General features: G+C 54.4%; 3 protein-coding genes across 3 annotated transcripts; 2 read left to right on the top strand and 1 right to left on the bottom strand.

Annotated features, from left to right (window-relative positions):
• Positions 1-8394: 8394 nt before the first annotated feature.
• CORC01_09476 (uncharacterized protein) lies at positions 8395-9824 on the top strand (the record flags this gene model as incomplete). The annotated part of the gene is made up of 2 exons (XM_022621105.1): positions 8395-8890; positions 8953-9824. The coding sequence occupies 2 exons, from the start codon at positions 8395-8397 to the stop codon at positions 9822-9824; spliced, it is 1368 nt and encodes a 455-aa protein (XP_022472377.1).
• A 3809-nt stretch (positions 9825-13633) lies between these two features.
• Positions 13634-15001, top strand: CORC01_09475 (glycosyltransferase family 2; the record flags this gene model as incomplete). Its single annotated transcript, XM_022621104.1, has 3 exons — positions 13634-13711; positions 13818-14537; positions 14600-15001. 3 exons carry the CDS (start codon positions 13634-13636, stop codon positions 14999-15001), a joined length of 1200 nt encoding a protein of 399 aa, XP_022472376.1.
• Positions 15002-16072: 1071 nt separating this feature from the next.
• CORC01_09474 (squalene epoxidase) lies at positions 16073-17575 on the bottom strand (the record flags this gene model as incomplete). Its single annotated transcript, XM_022621103.1, has 1 exon — positions 16073-17575. The coding sequence occupies one exon, from the start codon at positions 17573-17575 to the stop codon at positions 16073-16075; it is 1503 nt and encodes a 500-aa protein (XP_022472375.1).
• Between the last annotated feature and the right edge of the window lie 321 nt (positions 17576-17896).

Here is a 17896-nt window from a genome sequence, read left to right as displayed (position 1 = left end):
CATCAATGGTTCGGTGCCCCCCTCTGTAGTGAGACGGGGGTAACTAAGGATGTCGGGAGCGAGGTCGAGATGTTGTTGGAGGGAAAGCTCAGCGTCGGTCTGGCTAAGGATGGTGAGCGCCACTTTCCCGTCGTTCGGTCGCGCCTGAGATGGGGCGCGGCTCTCAGGCGAGAGGTCGGTCAGGGACGAGAAGTCTTGAGGTCGTGTGCGAGATATGTATCGTCGTCGTCGATGATCTGTGGCAACGAGATGTACCCGGGTGACGTAGGGACGAGATGATCAGGGAGCCATCAAAATGGGAGGGGGTGGTCGGGTCGCGCGATTGGCGGGTGCCGGGGATTTGGGCGACGCAAGGCACGGTATGGGTTGAAGGAAGGATGGCTGCGGCTGACGCGACAGCGATAGCGGAGTGCAGGCGACAATGATAAGCAACGCGCTTGCACAGATGGAAGGCGGCGACACTGGAGCCCAGAACGAGTCGAATGCGGCGTCGCGGCGCAAATTTTTGGGTTGCGTGGGATGGCGGATGATGATGAGATGGAAGAACTTTGAGGCTGTATTCGGTCGGTCGGTCGGTTGGTCGGACAGAGGAGGCAAACTGGGGACTGGGACTGGGACTGGGACGGGACTGGACTGGGCTGGGACGGAAACTGCGCGGGCTACTGTCGCTGGCACTGGGAGGCACCTCAGCGTGGCCGTGGGACGGAACAGCCAAAGGCGCGTGATTCCCTGGTTGGCAGGTTGTTCAACCGGCCCACAATGCCCACCCACCGAACAGTGACCCTACCGCTCATCGCTCCCACTCGCCGCTTTCTGGCTCGGTACCCGCATTGCACTAGCTGATTGTGGACTCGACGCACGTACCACCTCGCACCCGCGACTACCACCGGGGAGGGGCTTGCGTCAACGTGCGGCTACTCGCCTAAGTGTCCCCTTTGGGTAGGCTTTCGACCGCCAGTTGTCGCCTGGCGGGGCCCAGATGACTAAGCGCCGGGCATCAAATGCCGGCCTACCTCGTGTTTTTCAAGGTGTCCATAGGGCCTTTTTAACCTTCTCGTGAACCCCGTTGCGGCTTGCCAGACTACCTTACCTCACTTAAGGTATGGATAGACTCGAGGCAACAGGAGAGCCCTGTCTCCCTTAAGGTACACCAGGCCGATCATGTTCCCTAACGTTTCCAAAGGTAGGTAGGAGCCGGCGTGTGGTTGTGTGGTTGTGTGGTTCCTCCAGAAGCGCGGCAAATCAAGCGCCCGAGGTAGTTTCTTTTCAACCTGCTCGCTCGTGGAACGCACCTTTATTTAATCTCATCTCAGTTACAGCTCAACCTCGTCATCGTAGGTCTCCGCCTCTCGATGCTATACGTCGGCCAGGCCATTCCGTGGAACCAGCGTTTGTGGGACCGGAGACAAGGACGCCCCAGCCACGAAAACCACTATGCAGGTAGAAACAACGCTTCAACTTCCCCGCATCTCATCCGCTTGTTGATCAATGCCTGGGAATCCCAAAAGCCCGGAATGGATATTGATACAGCATTCCTTACTATCGACTTGCATGAATAGGTTTCCGTCTTTGCTGGGCTTATCAGATATGCAGTTGTCGCAAAACCGTTGAGTTCACGTGCCGCCTTGAACACCGTCATACAAGCACTCCCGTGAAGCCATCATCATCAGCAGCACCAGAATGACGATTCAAAACTCGGACGCGTCAAATCCCGTCTTTTCTGATCACTAGGGGAAAGCATCTGTCGCATCCCATAAAGTGCGTGTATGCATACAGCAATGGAAACAAAGGAACAGAAAAGCCCCAGTTCTTGCTTGGGTGCTCCCGTGCAGATCATCCCAAGAGCTCGTGCCACATCACCGGGGCATGGGAATAATGGGCTTTCTGGGAATCAAAGTTAAAACATGCAGGGATTCAGGGCTCCATCTCTACGATATCACATTTCGATCCCCGCTTTCGACATTCTTCATGTTCGTCTTCCCTTCGGAAATTAATGCTGCTTGCTTATTCTCCATGGATCGATTGCAGAATATCGATAGAGATCTGTGACGAGGTTTCCCACAGAGCGCAGGATTATCGATACCATATCAAAAGTTGGCAAATCAGACTTACAACAATCGATCAAAGCGTTCACGCGATGCGCTATTTCTCTGCTGCTGCACAGCGGGCTCTCAGACAACAGCATACGTGCGGTTAACCGAACAACCTAAGGACGGAAGTCGCTCAGGCCATCGCGCCGTGCGATATTTCATCCCACATGCGAGTGTTGAGAAAGCCACGATCTATGGCTAATCTGTACCAACCTTTCACTGTGTCGGCGCGGACCTCGAGATCCTTGAGATCAGCGACCATGCCCTAACTAAAGTATAAGAAAGGGCACATTGTCAACGTCACTATAATTCAGAATGTGCGAAGTTCGGCTCTTGCTAGTTCCTTACGATGCCGTCAGAAGAGCCGTCGGTGGTCAAAAGTTTTAGCCGCAGATCCTTTGCATCGATGATCTTGACGGTTGAGGATTTATCAGCCCAACATAGGAGCTTCGGACAGCGAATTTTCTTGTCGCGGATCAGCCGGCGCATAAAATATGACCATGTTGATTACGAATGAGGGCGTTTAGCCCGGCCCGATACTCGCTTTCTGCGCAAAATCAAAGATCAACGAAGCGATCCATCCGTCAATTGATTTCATCCAGGCCGATCCGAGCTTGCGGTGCTACTATGGTACACTAACGAGGATGGGCCCGTCAAGTTGGGTTGTTCGGAGGAATTTCGGTGGAGATGGTGCGGTGGCTTGGGGGTAAACAAAGAAAAGACAGGCGACTCCGTCTATCCCAACGGCAGCCTACAGTTTCACGATTTAGGCTCGGCCGATACTCCCGGATCGGCGTGCTTCTACAAGCCAGGAACTCTTCCGAATCTGTCAGCTGTCACCCTCCGAACCCAGGTCTACAACATCTAGGGATCTCTAGCCAAACGCGTACTCCTGGTCGTCAGGGTCGCATAGCGAAGCTGTAGAATTGAGACAACTATCAGCCTGTGCCAATCTCTCAGTGAGGACTGAGGAAACTGGACAACATCTTCGGCGGCATAGATTTGCAAGCTCTTGCAACTCTCACCCCTGTCACTGTATCCATTCACGCCGCCAATCTCGACAAGGCGACTGGGACTCGCCTCTCGTGGTGGAATTCGACAATCGCCCCGAAGCAAAGATATCTGCACTCTGTAGATTGACCGAAATCATTGACACCGGCGTCGGAGCCTAGGAGCATCATTGAATACCCTAGCAGGGGATTAACCGCAACCCGGGCGGGCCGGAATGCTGCTTGCGAGGCTCGCCGGCGGAGAAAATTCCACTTGGGGCGCAAACCAGGGTCCTTGTCAGACTAAACATGGTGGCCAGCGCCTTGTTAGCCCAACAATCTTGATGATGCAGGACAAACAAGTTTTCCTTTTCCAGGGCTTCTGGAGGAAGGTGAAGAGGGACGAGGCTCCATGAAGAGTGCGAGCTCGACTCAGCATCTTACCCACATCGCTTGCCGGTGCCTCGACAGAGATGCGCGCGGCTTTATTCGTGCTATTGTGTCAGGGTATGAGGGGCGCCATCAATGGTATGCATGTCAGACTGGCAGGACTATCTCGTTAATTTCCCAGTGCGGGTTGACAGGAGTCGTCAGGATACGGCCGCTCAGATGTATGTCGCAGAAGCACGTGTGACGAGTAATTCCAACGTGGCAGCAGCATGCGAGTCTGAGTTCGAGGTGAACTCTCTCACCTCACTCTCCACTGCGTGTCTTATATATTCGCATGTTATTGCCGATGAAGCGTTTACGACTTGCCTCTCCCATGCATGATACAGCTCGGCGAGGATGGTATGCAACGGAACATAATCCCATGGCAGGGTCGTATTGACGGCGCAGATATTGATAGGCACCCATGCATTGATCGGGACGGTCCAGCCACGAACTTGAAATGGCCAGAGGAGATACACCCCTCCCCTGGTGGGAAACAGCGGCTAGCCAGGTTTGGATGGCTTCGGCGGCTGACTTTGGTGCGTGGCAGCGTGCGAGTTGTGGGTTCACTGCTCGTCCGTCCGGCATTATCACGGCAGCTCCATTCACTCCAAGTCTAGCCTCATCAACCCTTTCACCCTTTTCGAAACTCTCCGCGGTCCTGGCTAGGCTTTCAAGCTGGGTGCGGCTGGCTGAGGGCATACGTCGTCACTTCGTCGACCATTCGTCAATACTCAGCAACAGACTATGAGAGGTTGGTCGCTTAGGTCCAGACTCGCGGTCACATTTTGAATGTGAGGCTGAAAAAGCCCTCTCACGCTAACCGTGGGATTCTGAAGTCAGTTAACTGGACATGTTCGACGTCGAGGGTCTAACTTTCAAGCTTACACGAGCCCGTGGCTTTTTGCTCACTCCCGCAAAGGGCAGGGATCTCAGAGATAAGGAGAAATAAGAAAAGGGGGGTGATTTGGCGCCGGTGATGCAACAGTAGCCATGCATGGCGAGTTTATCTTTCGAAGCTGGCGGCGATAGCAAACCTCAATACTTTTCCAGCGCGGGATTGGGGGCAGTGAAATTCAATACTCCCAGGGCTCGGGCAGGTTGCCGGGGGTCAAGATAGCTGAAAAGGCTTCTTTTCCTAAGCCGAGCTGTGCGTTACCCAAGCGGGCGCTGCAAGCACTATGACAACTATTTGCTGCTGCTTTCAGGTGGCCGAACTCGAACAACCCCCGGTCCAGCGCGTGTTGTCTATTGTCTACTTTTGGTCCAAGCAACCGGGTCGGGCAAAGTATCATGCAAGAGCATGTGCGTCGGAACGCGAAAGAATATCGCGGTGGCGGTCGGAAGTTTTTTTGTGCGGTGTGTGTAAGTATGTGAGTGTGTGTGTGTGTGTGTGTGTGTGTGTGCCGGTGAGAGCACGCAATGCTGGCTTGTTTGGGCGTTTCTACAGATTGTGCGGCAAGAAAGGCTGGTCATCTGTAAGTGAAATGAAGGGCGTGAGATGAGGCCTCGGAATTATTGAGTTATCCTGGCCGCGTGTAATGGGATGATCTGGGGAAGTTAGGATTTCTCCGGGGTTCAGAGGGAGGGAGTCGAACGGATGACAGCAACAATCAAGATGAGTTTGGAACGGATGACTTGGCGCCAGGAACCAGGTGTTATCCGCGTGTAGCACTCGATAGTCAGAGTACCGGCATATGAGGCGAGTTAATCGGATCAACCTAAAGGACACGGAATCCTCGTAAGTTTGGCTGTCATTTCCGCTTTGGCGAGGTGTGCCCTGCCATTAGGAGACACTTATTCTCAGTTCAACACGGGGAACGGATCGTCCAAGCAGGTGCGTACGTTGATCCGAACTTCAATAACGTACGCTTGAATCAAGGCGATGGGAAGATAAGATCAGCTAAACGTTCCACCAGGAAAAGCACGATCACTTGATCGCAGTGCTGCATAATACTACAGTGCTATCTCAGTGCCTTATCTCAGTGCCTAATCTCAAGGTAGGCAGTGAGGTTCCTTAAGGTAAGAAGACCGTAAGTACGTACCGGTGAGATGCAATACAATCGCAGCACATGGAAGGAGGCAAGATTGCTATTCGATAATTCCTTCCTCGTCAGGTTGAGTTCGGTTCGCCTGCCCTTGCTGCCTGCAGCAGGCCCACGACTACAGACAGCCGGGGACACTGAAGAGACCGTGGCGGCAGATGGCTCCCGCCATCCGACCCCCAACAACTTTACAATTGTCGATATTCTCTTCTCCGTACCGCCAACCCGTCTCACATCTCAATGTAACCCTTGTTCATACCAGCTGCCTAGGTAGCCCTGCCAGAACATCCGCGGGCAAGCTTTGGACAGGGGTACAATCTTACATACATGACACCCTCCCACGCTCCCACTCCGTACCGCCAAAAACACTTTCAACGATGCCCACAAAAAAGCAAGAAATGACAAACCGCCGTCGACCAAGGAGATTTGCGATGTCCAGCCTCTCCGTAGTCTCGTATGCGACCTGGCCGCCCATAGACATGTTGGCTTTGCTTTCAGCATGGACCCGAGCCTTTTTTACACGAGCAGGAGCCTTTTTCAGCATCCCGTTGCCGCCGGACGTTGTCATCCTCTGCTTCACAAGTCTACTTCCTTTTCCCTTCTTGGGACGCCAACAGTCTCGATGTGATGAAAAAGACTGACGATAATGAATGACGACGACGGCGACGAATACGGAAATAGGCCCAAGGATCGCCGTATCCAACAAAAGCCTCGGTTTCGTGTAACAAACAAGAGGAATTGTCGTTGACGAAGTGGGAAGACATGCCGAGTGGCGTCTGGGAATACCTACGAGGGAAACCAAAAGATAGACAACGCTGCAGTAGCTTTCTACTTCCCCCGCCCGTTGCCATGGTCGGCTTTGAGAGCAAAAGACCCGTTGGCAAAACGTCAGACACAATGACTGCTGGTCTTACTCGACCTAGCCTAGTCGACGGCGGCCAGGGCGAAGTGTGGTGGTGGTCCTGGACAGAGGTGGTGGTGGGAGGATGAGACTTACAGGACGGACGAGGGAGGGGCATATTGACACACCATCAGCAATTCGCCAATTCATCATCGGCATCATCCACACTCGCATAGTATCCACCAACGGGCCCTGATTCCCCTGAAGCGGACCAGCGATTTTAGCTCGACGTGCCCCTGTTCAGTGCGGCTGGGCTGGGTCCTCCGTCCATGGGGAATAACCTAAACTTGAAGCCAACGCCGACTCCAACGCTTTCAATCATGCCCTAGATTGTCCGCGCAAGTCTCCGTGTTGGTGATCTGGTACAGGGTACCTGGGCGCCGCCTAGCGGCTTGTCTCCCACCGACGCTATCGAATTCCAACCAAAGACTTTCTTTTGCTGCCACGATCACAACGCTCGTGCTGTCGCTGGCGCATCCCTGCAGCAAGGTACCGCTACCTGCTCTCGAATACGAGGGCCGTTTGGTGAAGCAAAAAGGCACCGAAGTGCGAGGCGTTTCTCTGCACAAGTCGACAGACCCATTCAAGCCAAGCATAAAGGACAGCCGCCAGTCTTACCAGGCGAATCCATGCTGAGCTGCTGTAGCTGTGATTTGCTGTGCGGCGCTAGGAAAGGCAGTACTACCTATCCTGACTTTGGTATTAGGACCAAACGAGACGAGGCCGATACCAGCCTGAGAAGGTTGTTGTCACTGATTCGAGGACGCGACACTGTCCAAGGCTTCCTGACAGTCCTACACATCCTCAGAAGCCGGTGCCGAGTGCTGGTTCCAAATCTGTCAAAAGCTTGGACTAGTGGCCTTCTCGTCAGTTGATTCGCGTCCTAAGTTGAACAACCGTCGCGAGTCGTCGAAGGACGCTATCTCAGTCAGCTTCTGGACCTGGACCTGACCATGCGACTCAGGGGTATCGACAGATGGACGAACGAAGACGTAGTGACGGCAGCCCAGCGACGCCATTGACACTATCGTACGGGTTCTCCTACCCAAGAAAGCGGGACGGACGGCGGCGCCATCTTCCAGCGTCTTAGTTGGGATCATCCTGAAGGCTGGACTCGCCTTGGTTGCCAAGAAAAGACACACATGGGAGCCCTCGGGAGCCAGAAGCTGCAGAGAAAACGAGCGAGCTGCACGTCGTCTGAACCCCCGCTTGGGAATTGTCCCAACCCACGTCGTCCATGCACCTATCCCATCTCCTTCTGCCACCACCCCCATGCATATCCCATGTCAACCCCAAATCACACACCACCGCCACGCCTTAAGAACCTGGGCTCCCGAACCCAGCTTCTGCTCTGGGCTGCCTGGTGTTCCTCCCAACTGTCGCTCATCTCCTTTGACTTTGGCATTCGGCTTTCTCGGAGCAGCATTACCTAAGACTGTTTCTACAGTTGCTTATATACCTCTCCATCCTGCCTTATTCGTAGTACGATCACATCAGTTCCCGCTTCAACCTCCCGAATTCCATTTGTCCACCTGCCAGAGAGGCACGAGCCATCTCCCGCAACGACCGCTGCTAGTGAACGGACGACTTTCGCCAAGCCGACCCCTTTCCCATATCGTCAAGTCAGAGAGCCATCCGAGCTGGAATTTGGTCTGTGACACCGCCTGAGTTTCACCTGTGCCGCCTGAGTATTGCCCAAACCAGCTGCCCGGGCTCGATTTATACGGCATCCCGTCCGTCAAAGAACAACAGTACCCCGGCCGTTGTTTTTATTATCACTTCGCCTCCCACAACACCAACTCGTACAGGACCTTGTTTCCTCCTCTTCAGTAGAAATAACGTCGGATTTTTGGTAGAGGTGTGACCTTTTGCCGATTAACACCGGCTCTCCCCATTAGCAGCCTTGCCATCGTTGGCCCAGCGGCGTAGCAGATAAGAATATGGCTGTCTTCTCTCTTTTCAAGAAATCCAGGCAACAAGCCAAGGACTTCAAGCAAAAGCAGGCAGAGAAGGCCGCGGAAGCTCCGAAAGAGCCTTACCGACACATCCCTACTCATGCCGCCGTCGACGCGCTTTCCGGAGCACCATCAGCCTTCAAACACGAGGACCGGCCCAGGATCATGGAGCAAAACCGGCGGCGAAGTGCAATGGCCGCCAGCGGCTTGAGCAAAATGCCCGGGCCAAGCCTGCCTCGCGTATCAAGCAGTCTTTCACACGTCACTTATCCTTCCGCTCACGCAACTCCAATGGGTAACTTGCCCAGAGCATACAGCTACAGCGGCGGTGCACCACCAATGCCTTACTGGCAGGAGCGCAACAAGGAGTCCATTTATGGAGTCCCCGATAGCAGCCGCATCTCACTCAAAGGCTCACTCAAGGGGAAGGAGGTGGACAGGTCATATGCCTCGGGACGTAACAGCCCATCGTCCGCCAAAGGTAAGCTGTCTAAGATGACCTATTAGTCTATAAGAGGAGTTAGAGAGACTAACACGCGGCAGCCGAATCTCCAACGGGTAGCTCAAGTCACTCAACCAGCTCCCAGGAGGACTTGGAGATGAAGCCCGCTCGTCATCAGCCCATGCCACCTGCTGCCTCGGAAGGGCACCGAAACCCAGTTGCTGCCGTCCACACCCACCGGCTTCACCCAAGTTCTCGTCGGGCATCAGACGCATCGGAGCGCGCTGAGGGCTCACCCAAAGCTGAGCACTCTTCGCCTACCACCGACCGAATCAAGCCGCCGCCACCGATGCGCGGTTTCAATGCAATCCCAGCAATGACATCTCTTCCGCCCATGCAGTTTGGCAACTCCCCACCCACCCAACAAAACTTGGTTGCCTCATCAGCCGCCTCGACTGTCAGCGTCCGCTCTTCGTCAGGATTTTCTTCATTTAATTTCAACATCAACACTGGCGCGCCCTTCTCGGCCCCCATGTCCGGAAGATCGTCAGCTGCCACTACACCAGCAGCTTGCGTAACCCCCGAACCAGTCTACGAGTCTGTCGAAGAAGAGGAAGAGGGTTCTTACACATACGCCCCGCAACCCGCTGCGGCCGCGCCCTCTGCCATGAAGCAGAAGGATCGTCGCAGCAACTCAAAGTCCAAGGTCACTCGTTTCTCTGAACTGGAGAGGATCGACTCCCACACTGAAAAGGCAGCCAGCGTTATCAGCATCCCGTACGAAAACACCCGTCGCGATACCACGCCGCCGCAGGTCATTAACAACGCAGTCGCCGTGGAGATGATCAGCGCCGCACCTTCCGAAGTCGCTTCTAACGATAAGCCCGGGAAGCGCCTTTCAAAGCAGGCTGGTTCTAAGTTGGCTAAGAAGAGCCGCTGGTCAACAAAGAACTCTTCTGCCGTTGCTGTTTAAATGGCAATAGCAAGACACTGTCTACAACACATACACACAATTTTCCTACGTTTAAGATTCGCCCATGGCTTCTGGTGCCAAACCATAGCCTATTTTCAAAACGTGTGCGGGCGTTGAAGAGTAATGTCTTATTACAATGACGCCATGAGGACTGGGTTCTCTTGGCTATCCACCATGCAACACTTTGGGAACCGAAAAAGGATCGACAGAGGGCTTCTTTTAGAGTTGCTGCCGCTGGACCTCAGCAACACTGGAAATATCTCCAAGATACTACTACAAGAGCTTGTTTTATCTCCAGGATCGGGTTCAAGGTTGACGTGGATTTTTTCTGCTTATTTGATGACCATATCATGACCACACTTATACCGATAACATAGACATTTTTCTTACCTCTCATATTACTACCACTACCTTACGTTGTTGGGCAGAACAACGACCAACCAAATGAAATAGCAAAGGCTTCTTCAGGGTCTCAGCGTATATACCTTGGCTTTTTACTCCCTGCTTGACTTGATGTCGAGCATTGTTTCGACTCGAGACAAGATCCGCATTCAAATGGGGGGACGCCGAACCAGGTCCTTCAGATGAGACGGGGAAACAAAAAAAAGAAACTACAGAAAATGACAAAAAATAAGCTCACAATCATCCTCTGCTTGCTCCCTGCTAGTTCAAGTGACGTGCCTAGTACAACATTGCTACGAGTCTTACATCATAATACTAGCGGTGTGTTATGCGGGCGAGACAAATCGGATGGGAAAGACATCCAGGATAGACTAATCACAGCTTATTTGCCTGGCACCCTGGTGTGCCTGGCAAGGTTGAATCTTTTGGGTGAGACAAGATGGATGTCTCGGGGCACGGCACGGCAGAGAAAAGTAGAGACATGAAGCTCATTACCTCCCTTAGTCAGACATGGCCTCACAGGCCGGGGGGGCAGACCTGAACCTCGATTGATATCTTGGAAGAGTAGGTACTCCTCTTGGAAAGGCAGCCAGGCCCCCGTTGAACGCGACGCGGAACAGCCTTGATGTACTCGGTGTTGGTCATGCTCTCTTTCTTTTCCTTGGGCAAACAAGCTCCCGTCGGGTCGGAGGCGGCCTAAAGGAGGAAGCTTTAGTGCACTCAGTGCGTTCCCTACCTAGTAAGGTCCATAGAGCAGACGAGAGCTGGGACGCCCGCCAATCTAGACGGCGATGCGGCTGCGAATGGCGATCGTGAGTGCTGTCGAATCATTCGGCGCTGCAAGAGATATCTAGTAGCAACTAAAAGTATTACTCCCGTCCAGACCGGACTGCTCTCCATTCCCTAAGGCCTAGGACTACGGGCATGCCAATTATCAAAGAAGTACTATTATAGTGCATTGTTGGAAGGGGAAAGAGTAAGAGATCATCAGGGTCCACGCGAGGTTTTGCGTCGTCGACGACGCGCCGGCTGGCATGCCCAGGGATCGTCAGGGACGAAGGCTTTGGCGTGAGGGTCTGATGCAGATGACGAGAATGAAGGCCGCAAGAGCTTGTTGAGGTTTGTCGATATGAGAGGGAGCCCCCCACCCTCAGCCCCCCATGCGCGTGGATTTGGACGCTGGCGGTGGAGATGCCAACGCCAACACACGCGTTATCGAGTCCTTGCATATGCGCCAGAGACAGCTCGAGGAAGGTCCCCCTCTGTAGATGTGACGGGTCATATGTTTTGGCGAAGCCGGCTGAGAAAGCTGAGCAGAGCAGACTTCGAGTCGGTGACCTCTTGACGAAACGTTGTCTTGTCAAGGTCGATGTCCATCTCATCTTTGGGGCCATGGGAGACTTTGCGTGTCTTTACAGCACCTGATCCCTGGGGTAGATGTCGCTCTATTTGCAATGACGCGATGTCAATCTATCCATTGAATGCTCGTTTTCAGCACCTCTGTTGGCTGTAGATTTTGGTTGTCGTCCGGAGCGGCGCTGTGGGTACTGAATATGGACGGCATGGGCACGAGCAGCGGCCATTCATGGCGTTGAGCTGACGTGTCTGTCAGACAGTCTTCGGCCGAACACACGCATGCAGGGCCGATGAAATATTGGGTGATGGCGGAGGATTGTGCGCCGCATGGCATATGCGGTGCAGCTCGGGCGTTAATGCCCTGCCTCGGTGGCTTTATCCTGTAGCTCCTCTCCGTTCAGTACTCATCAGCTCCCAGATAGCGATACAGGGCAAATGCAATCCCGTCTATTGGCTCCGTTGGGACAGATTGCATGCAGGTTCTCGGACGTTTGGTACAGACCGGCCTCTTTTCTGTGCCCTCGGTACCGTAGTATGTTCCTTGAATTTCGATGACCTGGACATGGGAGGCGTCGGGGAAGAGACGGGCAAGGCTTGGGTGCAATTTCCACAGGAGACCAACTGCGCTCAGCTCTGGTAAGCCGTGGCTTGGAGGAGCCGTCCGGGCGGCTCTGGATACCCCCGATTATCGTGCGCTCCTCGTGGGGCTGGGGTTTCTCAATTTGAAGCTGACAATGGTCGTTGGCGCTCGTTGAGAGGCGTGCCAGGGGAACTGCCATTGGACAGTATTCGGCCCATTGGTGACTGGCCATACTTGTGTTTTGTCTGGGCGGCACGGGAGGTGATAACATGGTGGTGTAAGACGGGATGAGGTACCGATACCCTTTGGCGAGGCGAGCGAAGGCCGAGCTTATGTGGCGTCGTGTGGCTTTGGGAATGCATGGCAATTACCGGCACCTGGTGACGGCGGCTTGCAGCGAGCGGCTCAGGTGCCGCTGTGCCGCTGATTGAGACGACAACGCACTTACCACCTAGATATCATGTATTTGTCCAGAATAAGTGGGAGACGAGGGTAATGGAAGAAGTGACATCTGCGCAGGCATGGCGATCCCCATGCAAGCGTGGGGGAAGACTTGGGCCACGCTCCTGGAATGTGGGCTGGATCCGAATGCAATGGGATTGCCCCAGGCACAACATGGCGATGTCTTGGGTCGGATACTGACGCAGCATCTGCTTTGATTGTGGCTCGGCTCAAGGCGCGTCGTTGTCGTCCTCTGTTGACCCATGGGCAATCACGTGGGTAAAAGTACAGAGAAGAGGCAATCTCGATAGACTCGAGGGTTATGTTATGTTGGAGACGCTTCGGTCGCTACTTGTATGCAGACAGTGGAAATCTGACTAGGTAGGGTTACGCTGATGAAATGTAAGAGAACGCCCTCTCGGTTGGTGCCGAGCAAACACGATTGTTGCTCCCAAAAATAGGTACCTAGGTAATAGAGAATGCGATTCGTGCCAAAGTCGCATTTGCAACGCACCTACGGATCCGGCGGATACTGGGTCCCATCTGAACTCGCAATAGAAGTACTAATGCCTCCCCTAATGCGAGGCTACAACGTTTCCCCCACAAGCCGAAAATAGCGGGCAAGAGCTTCCCCTCAGGGGACCTGCCCAGGTACCACTCCAAGCCGACTGGCTCTTGCCATTGAAAGGTGCCCCAATGTTTCAATCCAATTGGCCAGCCTCGTTAAGCAGCAAAAGTTTGGCTGCCGAGAGCTGCCGCGTTCCGCATTACGTATCCCAGAACCCCAGAAACGCTGGTGCCGATGCTGCTGCATGTCAATTCAATCGATGCGTTCGTCTCATTGTCTCTGAACTGGAGCTGCAGCTGCGGCAGTCGCAGCAATTTTCTTTTTTCCTCTTCTATTCTCGTACGTGCAACGGAAACCTCCTTGTATTGCCTTCCTCACAACGTTCACTCTTTCTCTCATTGGCCGTGACCAAAGGCAATTCCGGCGCCAGTCAGCGCCCATGGTCACCACCAAAACACAACAATGGATCAGATAACTCAGGCCTCGTGGCCGGCCCTTGGCGTCGCGCTGGTTAGTCTGGCTGCCATCGGTCTCCTTTCAGTAAGCTACCTCCTCCCTGGAAGAATCGGTATCGCGGCTTTCACAACAAAGATTACCAAAGATGTCCAATTGAGCCCAATTAAAGCTAACAATCTACCCTCGACAGATCTTCATCACCCTCCACCTCGTCGCCCCGAAGCCCCGCGCCGTCCTACCCTCCGAAAAAGTCTACCTCACCTCTTCCGCCTCCGGGAAGCCAGTCAAGGTTGCGGCTCCCTCGTGGTTCGACCGCTGGTTCGCTGAACGCAGCGTCTCCGAGGCGCGCGCACACCTGACCGATCCCCGCGACGTCCCCGACTCGGGCGCGACAATCGACCCCGCGGATGTGCGCCTAACCGTCGTGCTCCCCGCCTACAACGAAGCAACCCGCATCCTCCCCACCCTCGAGGAGGCAGTAGAATACCTCGACGAGCACTTTGGCCGCCCCTCCTCCCCAACCAAGCCTCTCCTCAGCCCTACCACCCCGCGCCGACGCTACAAGAACCCGCCCTCCGAGGCCCTCACCGGCTACGAGATCTTGATTGTGGATGACGGATCCAAGGACAGCACTGTCGACGTCTGCCTCGAGTTTGCGCAGAAGCAGGGCCTCCACGATGTCATCCGCGTCATCAAACTCGAGCGCAACCGCGGCAAGGGGGGCGCCGTCACACACGGCTTCCGCCACGCCCGCGGCGAGTACGTGCTCTTCGCCGACGCCGACGGCGCTACAAAGTTCAGCGACCTGGGACGTCTGATTCAGGGCTGCGAGGAGGTTGTTGACGGCTCACACCGCGGTGTTGCTATTGGCAGTCGCGCTCACCTTGTCGGCAGCGAGGCTGTTGTAAAGGTACGTCCCTCTTACGATACCCTCAAACCCCCCACCTCCTTCTAGATGCTGACAATGCCAAGCGATCTGCCCTGCGCAACTTCCTCATGCGCTCTTTCCACCTTGTACTCATGATCTTGACCCCGCCCGCCACCTCCCGCCTCCGCGATACCCAATGTGGCTTCAAGCTCTTCACCCGCGCCGCCCTCCCGCACATCGTCCCCTACATGCACGCCGAGGGCTGGATCTTCGACATTGAGATGCTGCTGCTCGCTGAGTCGGCCCCGCCGGCGCCTGTCCTCGGAGAAGACGGCAGTGTTATTGGCACCAGCCCCGGAATCCGCGTTGCCGAGGTGCCTGTCGACTGGCACGAGGTCCCCGGAAGCAAGCTCAGTGTCATCTCGGACAGCATCAAGATGGCCCTTGGTCTAGCGATTCTCAGGGGTAGTTGGATGATGGGCGTCTATCGTCGGAGACTGACATAGTTGCATCTGCGTTGGGGTTCGCTTCTTTGTGTTTTATTCCCAACCCTCTTATTGATCTTGCTTTGAGATGACGGAAGGTACTCAGGGTTCTCCTATTCTAGAAAGAGGTAAAAAAGGTTGTTGACAAAAAGTTCTGATGCAGATATTGGAATCTGCTGATATAGACAGGGCAACGATGATTTGCCCAACATCATCGCGTTAGTAGTCACTCTGACTAGGCCTAGGAAATTCCAGCCATGTATAAAGGCCCTTGATTAGAACCCTCATGCGCATGTGAGATATGCACACAATATAACGTCATACAGCGGAATTGCTTGGGCAAGTGTCTGGGAGGACGTTATACAGACCTACAGACCAAGCGACTAAGAGGCGTGACCCTTATTGTTGAGGAATAGAAACGAAGAAGATGTATGTCGAGGCCTTTCGGATACCGACTCGATCCACGAGCAGATACCATTGGAGAACCGAACAACACGTAAACCTCGGGCGGCAGACCGTACACTCAAGGCCTGACGAATGACTATAGCCTAGAGCCCGATGGCTTTGCTCAGAAGTGCACTTGACGACATCAGGTGTTTTGTATCCTCGGTTGATTGACACAAGATAGTGGCCAGCTACGCCTACTTGAATCCGCTACCTCGTAATCGGTAAGAAAGATGATGCGACAGTGGCGCTTACGAAGAGCCTCCCATTATCAAACATGAGTGTCCCTACAACACATTGAGAATACGGACGCGCTGTGTAAATGGCAGGGCGGCGATGTGCAAAGTGTAAACAAACAACAGGCACCGATTGAGGTAGTAGGGGTATTTGAAAATGAATATTCAAACTGTAATATGGTCTGATGCACCTGTATCTACACTCGGTGATCCAATGATCCGCTTCCATCCCAACTATGGTTGTGTCGTAACTGAGTATATATATACAGACAGCCCGAGACCTCCTGACGGAAGACCTCGACGCGGTGGGCATTGCCCCTTTTTTGGTTGTTCTTCGTTGGTTCATCGCTCATTCCGCCAACATCTCTTTTGCTCATGTCTAATAACCATGTAAATCTCATGTCTAGCGTCCTCATCTCAGCTCACGCCACATGACGGGCAAGAACACGACACTCGCTCTCCAAAGAATGAGAATGCCGTCAATCAGCGCCAAAGGCGCTTTCAAGAAACCAAAGACGCTGCCACCCATAAGGTTGAGAGCGTTGAGCCAAATGGCGAGGAAGGCAACGCTGAAGAAGTGATAAGCGAGCTTGCCCGGCTGGTGCAGCAGGCCGCCCATGAGGGCCATGGGTTCGGAGGCGTGGCCGCGCTGGAAGTAGGAGAAGCATCCCATCTGCAGAGCACGCAGCTGGCGGTCGTTTGCAGCAAACAGAGCATATAACGCCATCGCCAGCACGTTGATAATGGACGTCAGACTCTTGCGCCGCCAATGGAACTCGCGCAAGACTCCCTTTAGGGCCACAGGGTCGGCGAGGTCGGTAACGCGCGAGGGGTGGAGCAGGTCGGAGAGAATCACACAGTCGTTGAAGGCGACGGTCATGCCGCCACCCGTGAGGGGGTGACGCATGTTGAGGGCGTCTCCGAGGAGAAGCATGCCGTTCGCCGTCTGGCGTGAGGGAGGGAGGTAGGAGTTAGGCATGGATCGGGGGATCTTGCCGTCGGCAAGAGCAGCTTCGAAGCATGGCCGCATCTGGGGTGGCAACGTCGGCATGACTACGTTCTTGATGTAGCCACGAACACCGCCAGCGGCAGGCGAGGCTTCGGGGATGTTGGCGGGCACGTCGATGAGCGCGCGGGTCTCGTGCGTGCCGATCTGGTACAGGAGAACAGGGAAGGCATTGCCGATGCAGACATGGCCGTAGCCAGGCGACAACATGGGGGCGTCGATGAGTTCAAGGGCGTAGAACTTTGACTTGACGACGGGTTCTTGCGGAAGGTACTCCTTGCGGAACTTTGAAGCGTAACCGTCGGCAATGATGGTCAGCTGACCAAAGAAATAGTCGTCTTTCTTTTGACCCGTCGCGGCGTCTGTCGTCTTGGACCTAACACCAAGCACCGTGTCCTTGTCGTCGCCTCGTATCGTAGCTGTCACCTCGGTCTCGACAATGGTGATGTTCTCCTGCCTCATGCAAGCGATGCGGAGGTTGTTGATGAACCGACCGTGGTGAAAGCACTTACCCTCCTTCTGCTTCGCGCTCGCGGATGCTGAGTCGTTCTCTGAAGGGTGAATCATGCGACCGTTCTCGTCAAAGGAAGGGTAGGGAATGTCGATTCCATCTCCGTGGAAGCTGACTTTGTAGCCGTAGCATGGAATGGCGTCAATGCCCTCGAGGGTGTCGGCCAAGCCCAGCTGACGCAGTGCGACGATACCGCCGGGCTGCAGCAGCTCACCGACAATGCGATCCGGCTCCTTCATCCACCTCTCGAGCAAGATCACACTTCTTCCTTGCTGGCCCAATGCGTATGCAATAGCGCAACCGAAGACGCCAGCGCCGACAACAACGACATCGGCCTCATGGTACTTAGTGCGCCGCTCGGCGCGGGCGTCGGCAGCTGCTGTTGGACTTTCAATCATTTCGAGTTGGCTCTCAGGGACTGTTTCGCTGGATGAGGGTTGCTGTTGAAGCGTAGGGTAGCGGGAGAATCGTGGTGTTGCTGATTGCTGTTATGGGCTTACGTCAAAGATACTTTGGAAGGAACGGCAGCGGAAGTGGTGTTGAAAGTCACTTTCGAGGGAAGCCTGGATCCGGTCGTTGGGAATGCGCTCGGAACCGTTGGGGGGAGCGTTATGACAGGAAGAACGGGAGGGGAGAAGAGAAAGGTGAGACTGGTTGCCGTTATCGGGTTTTATGAGAGACCATGCGAGATTGGTCGAGGTCGAGGGGTGGGAGGTGGG

The sequence above is a fragment of the Colletotrichum orchidophilum genome (assembly GCF_001831195.1).
Source record: "Colletotrichum orchidophilum strain IMI 309357 chromosome Unknown Scaffold_86.1, whole genome shotgun sequence".
In the NCBI taxonomy this organism is placed as follows: Eukaryota; Fungi; Ascomycota; class Sordariomycetes; order Glomerellales; family Glomerellaceae; genus Colletotrichum; species Colletotrichum orchidophilum.
Note: the sequence above shows the minus strand (reverse complement) of the source record. Positions and strands in the feature narration are given on the sequence as shown.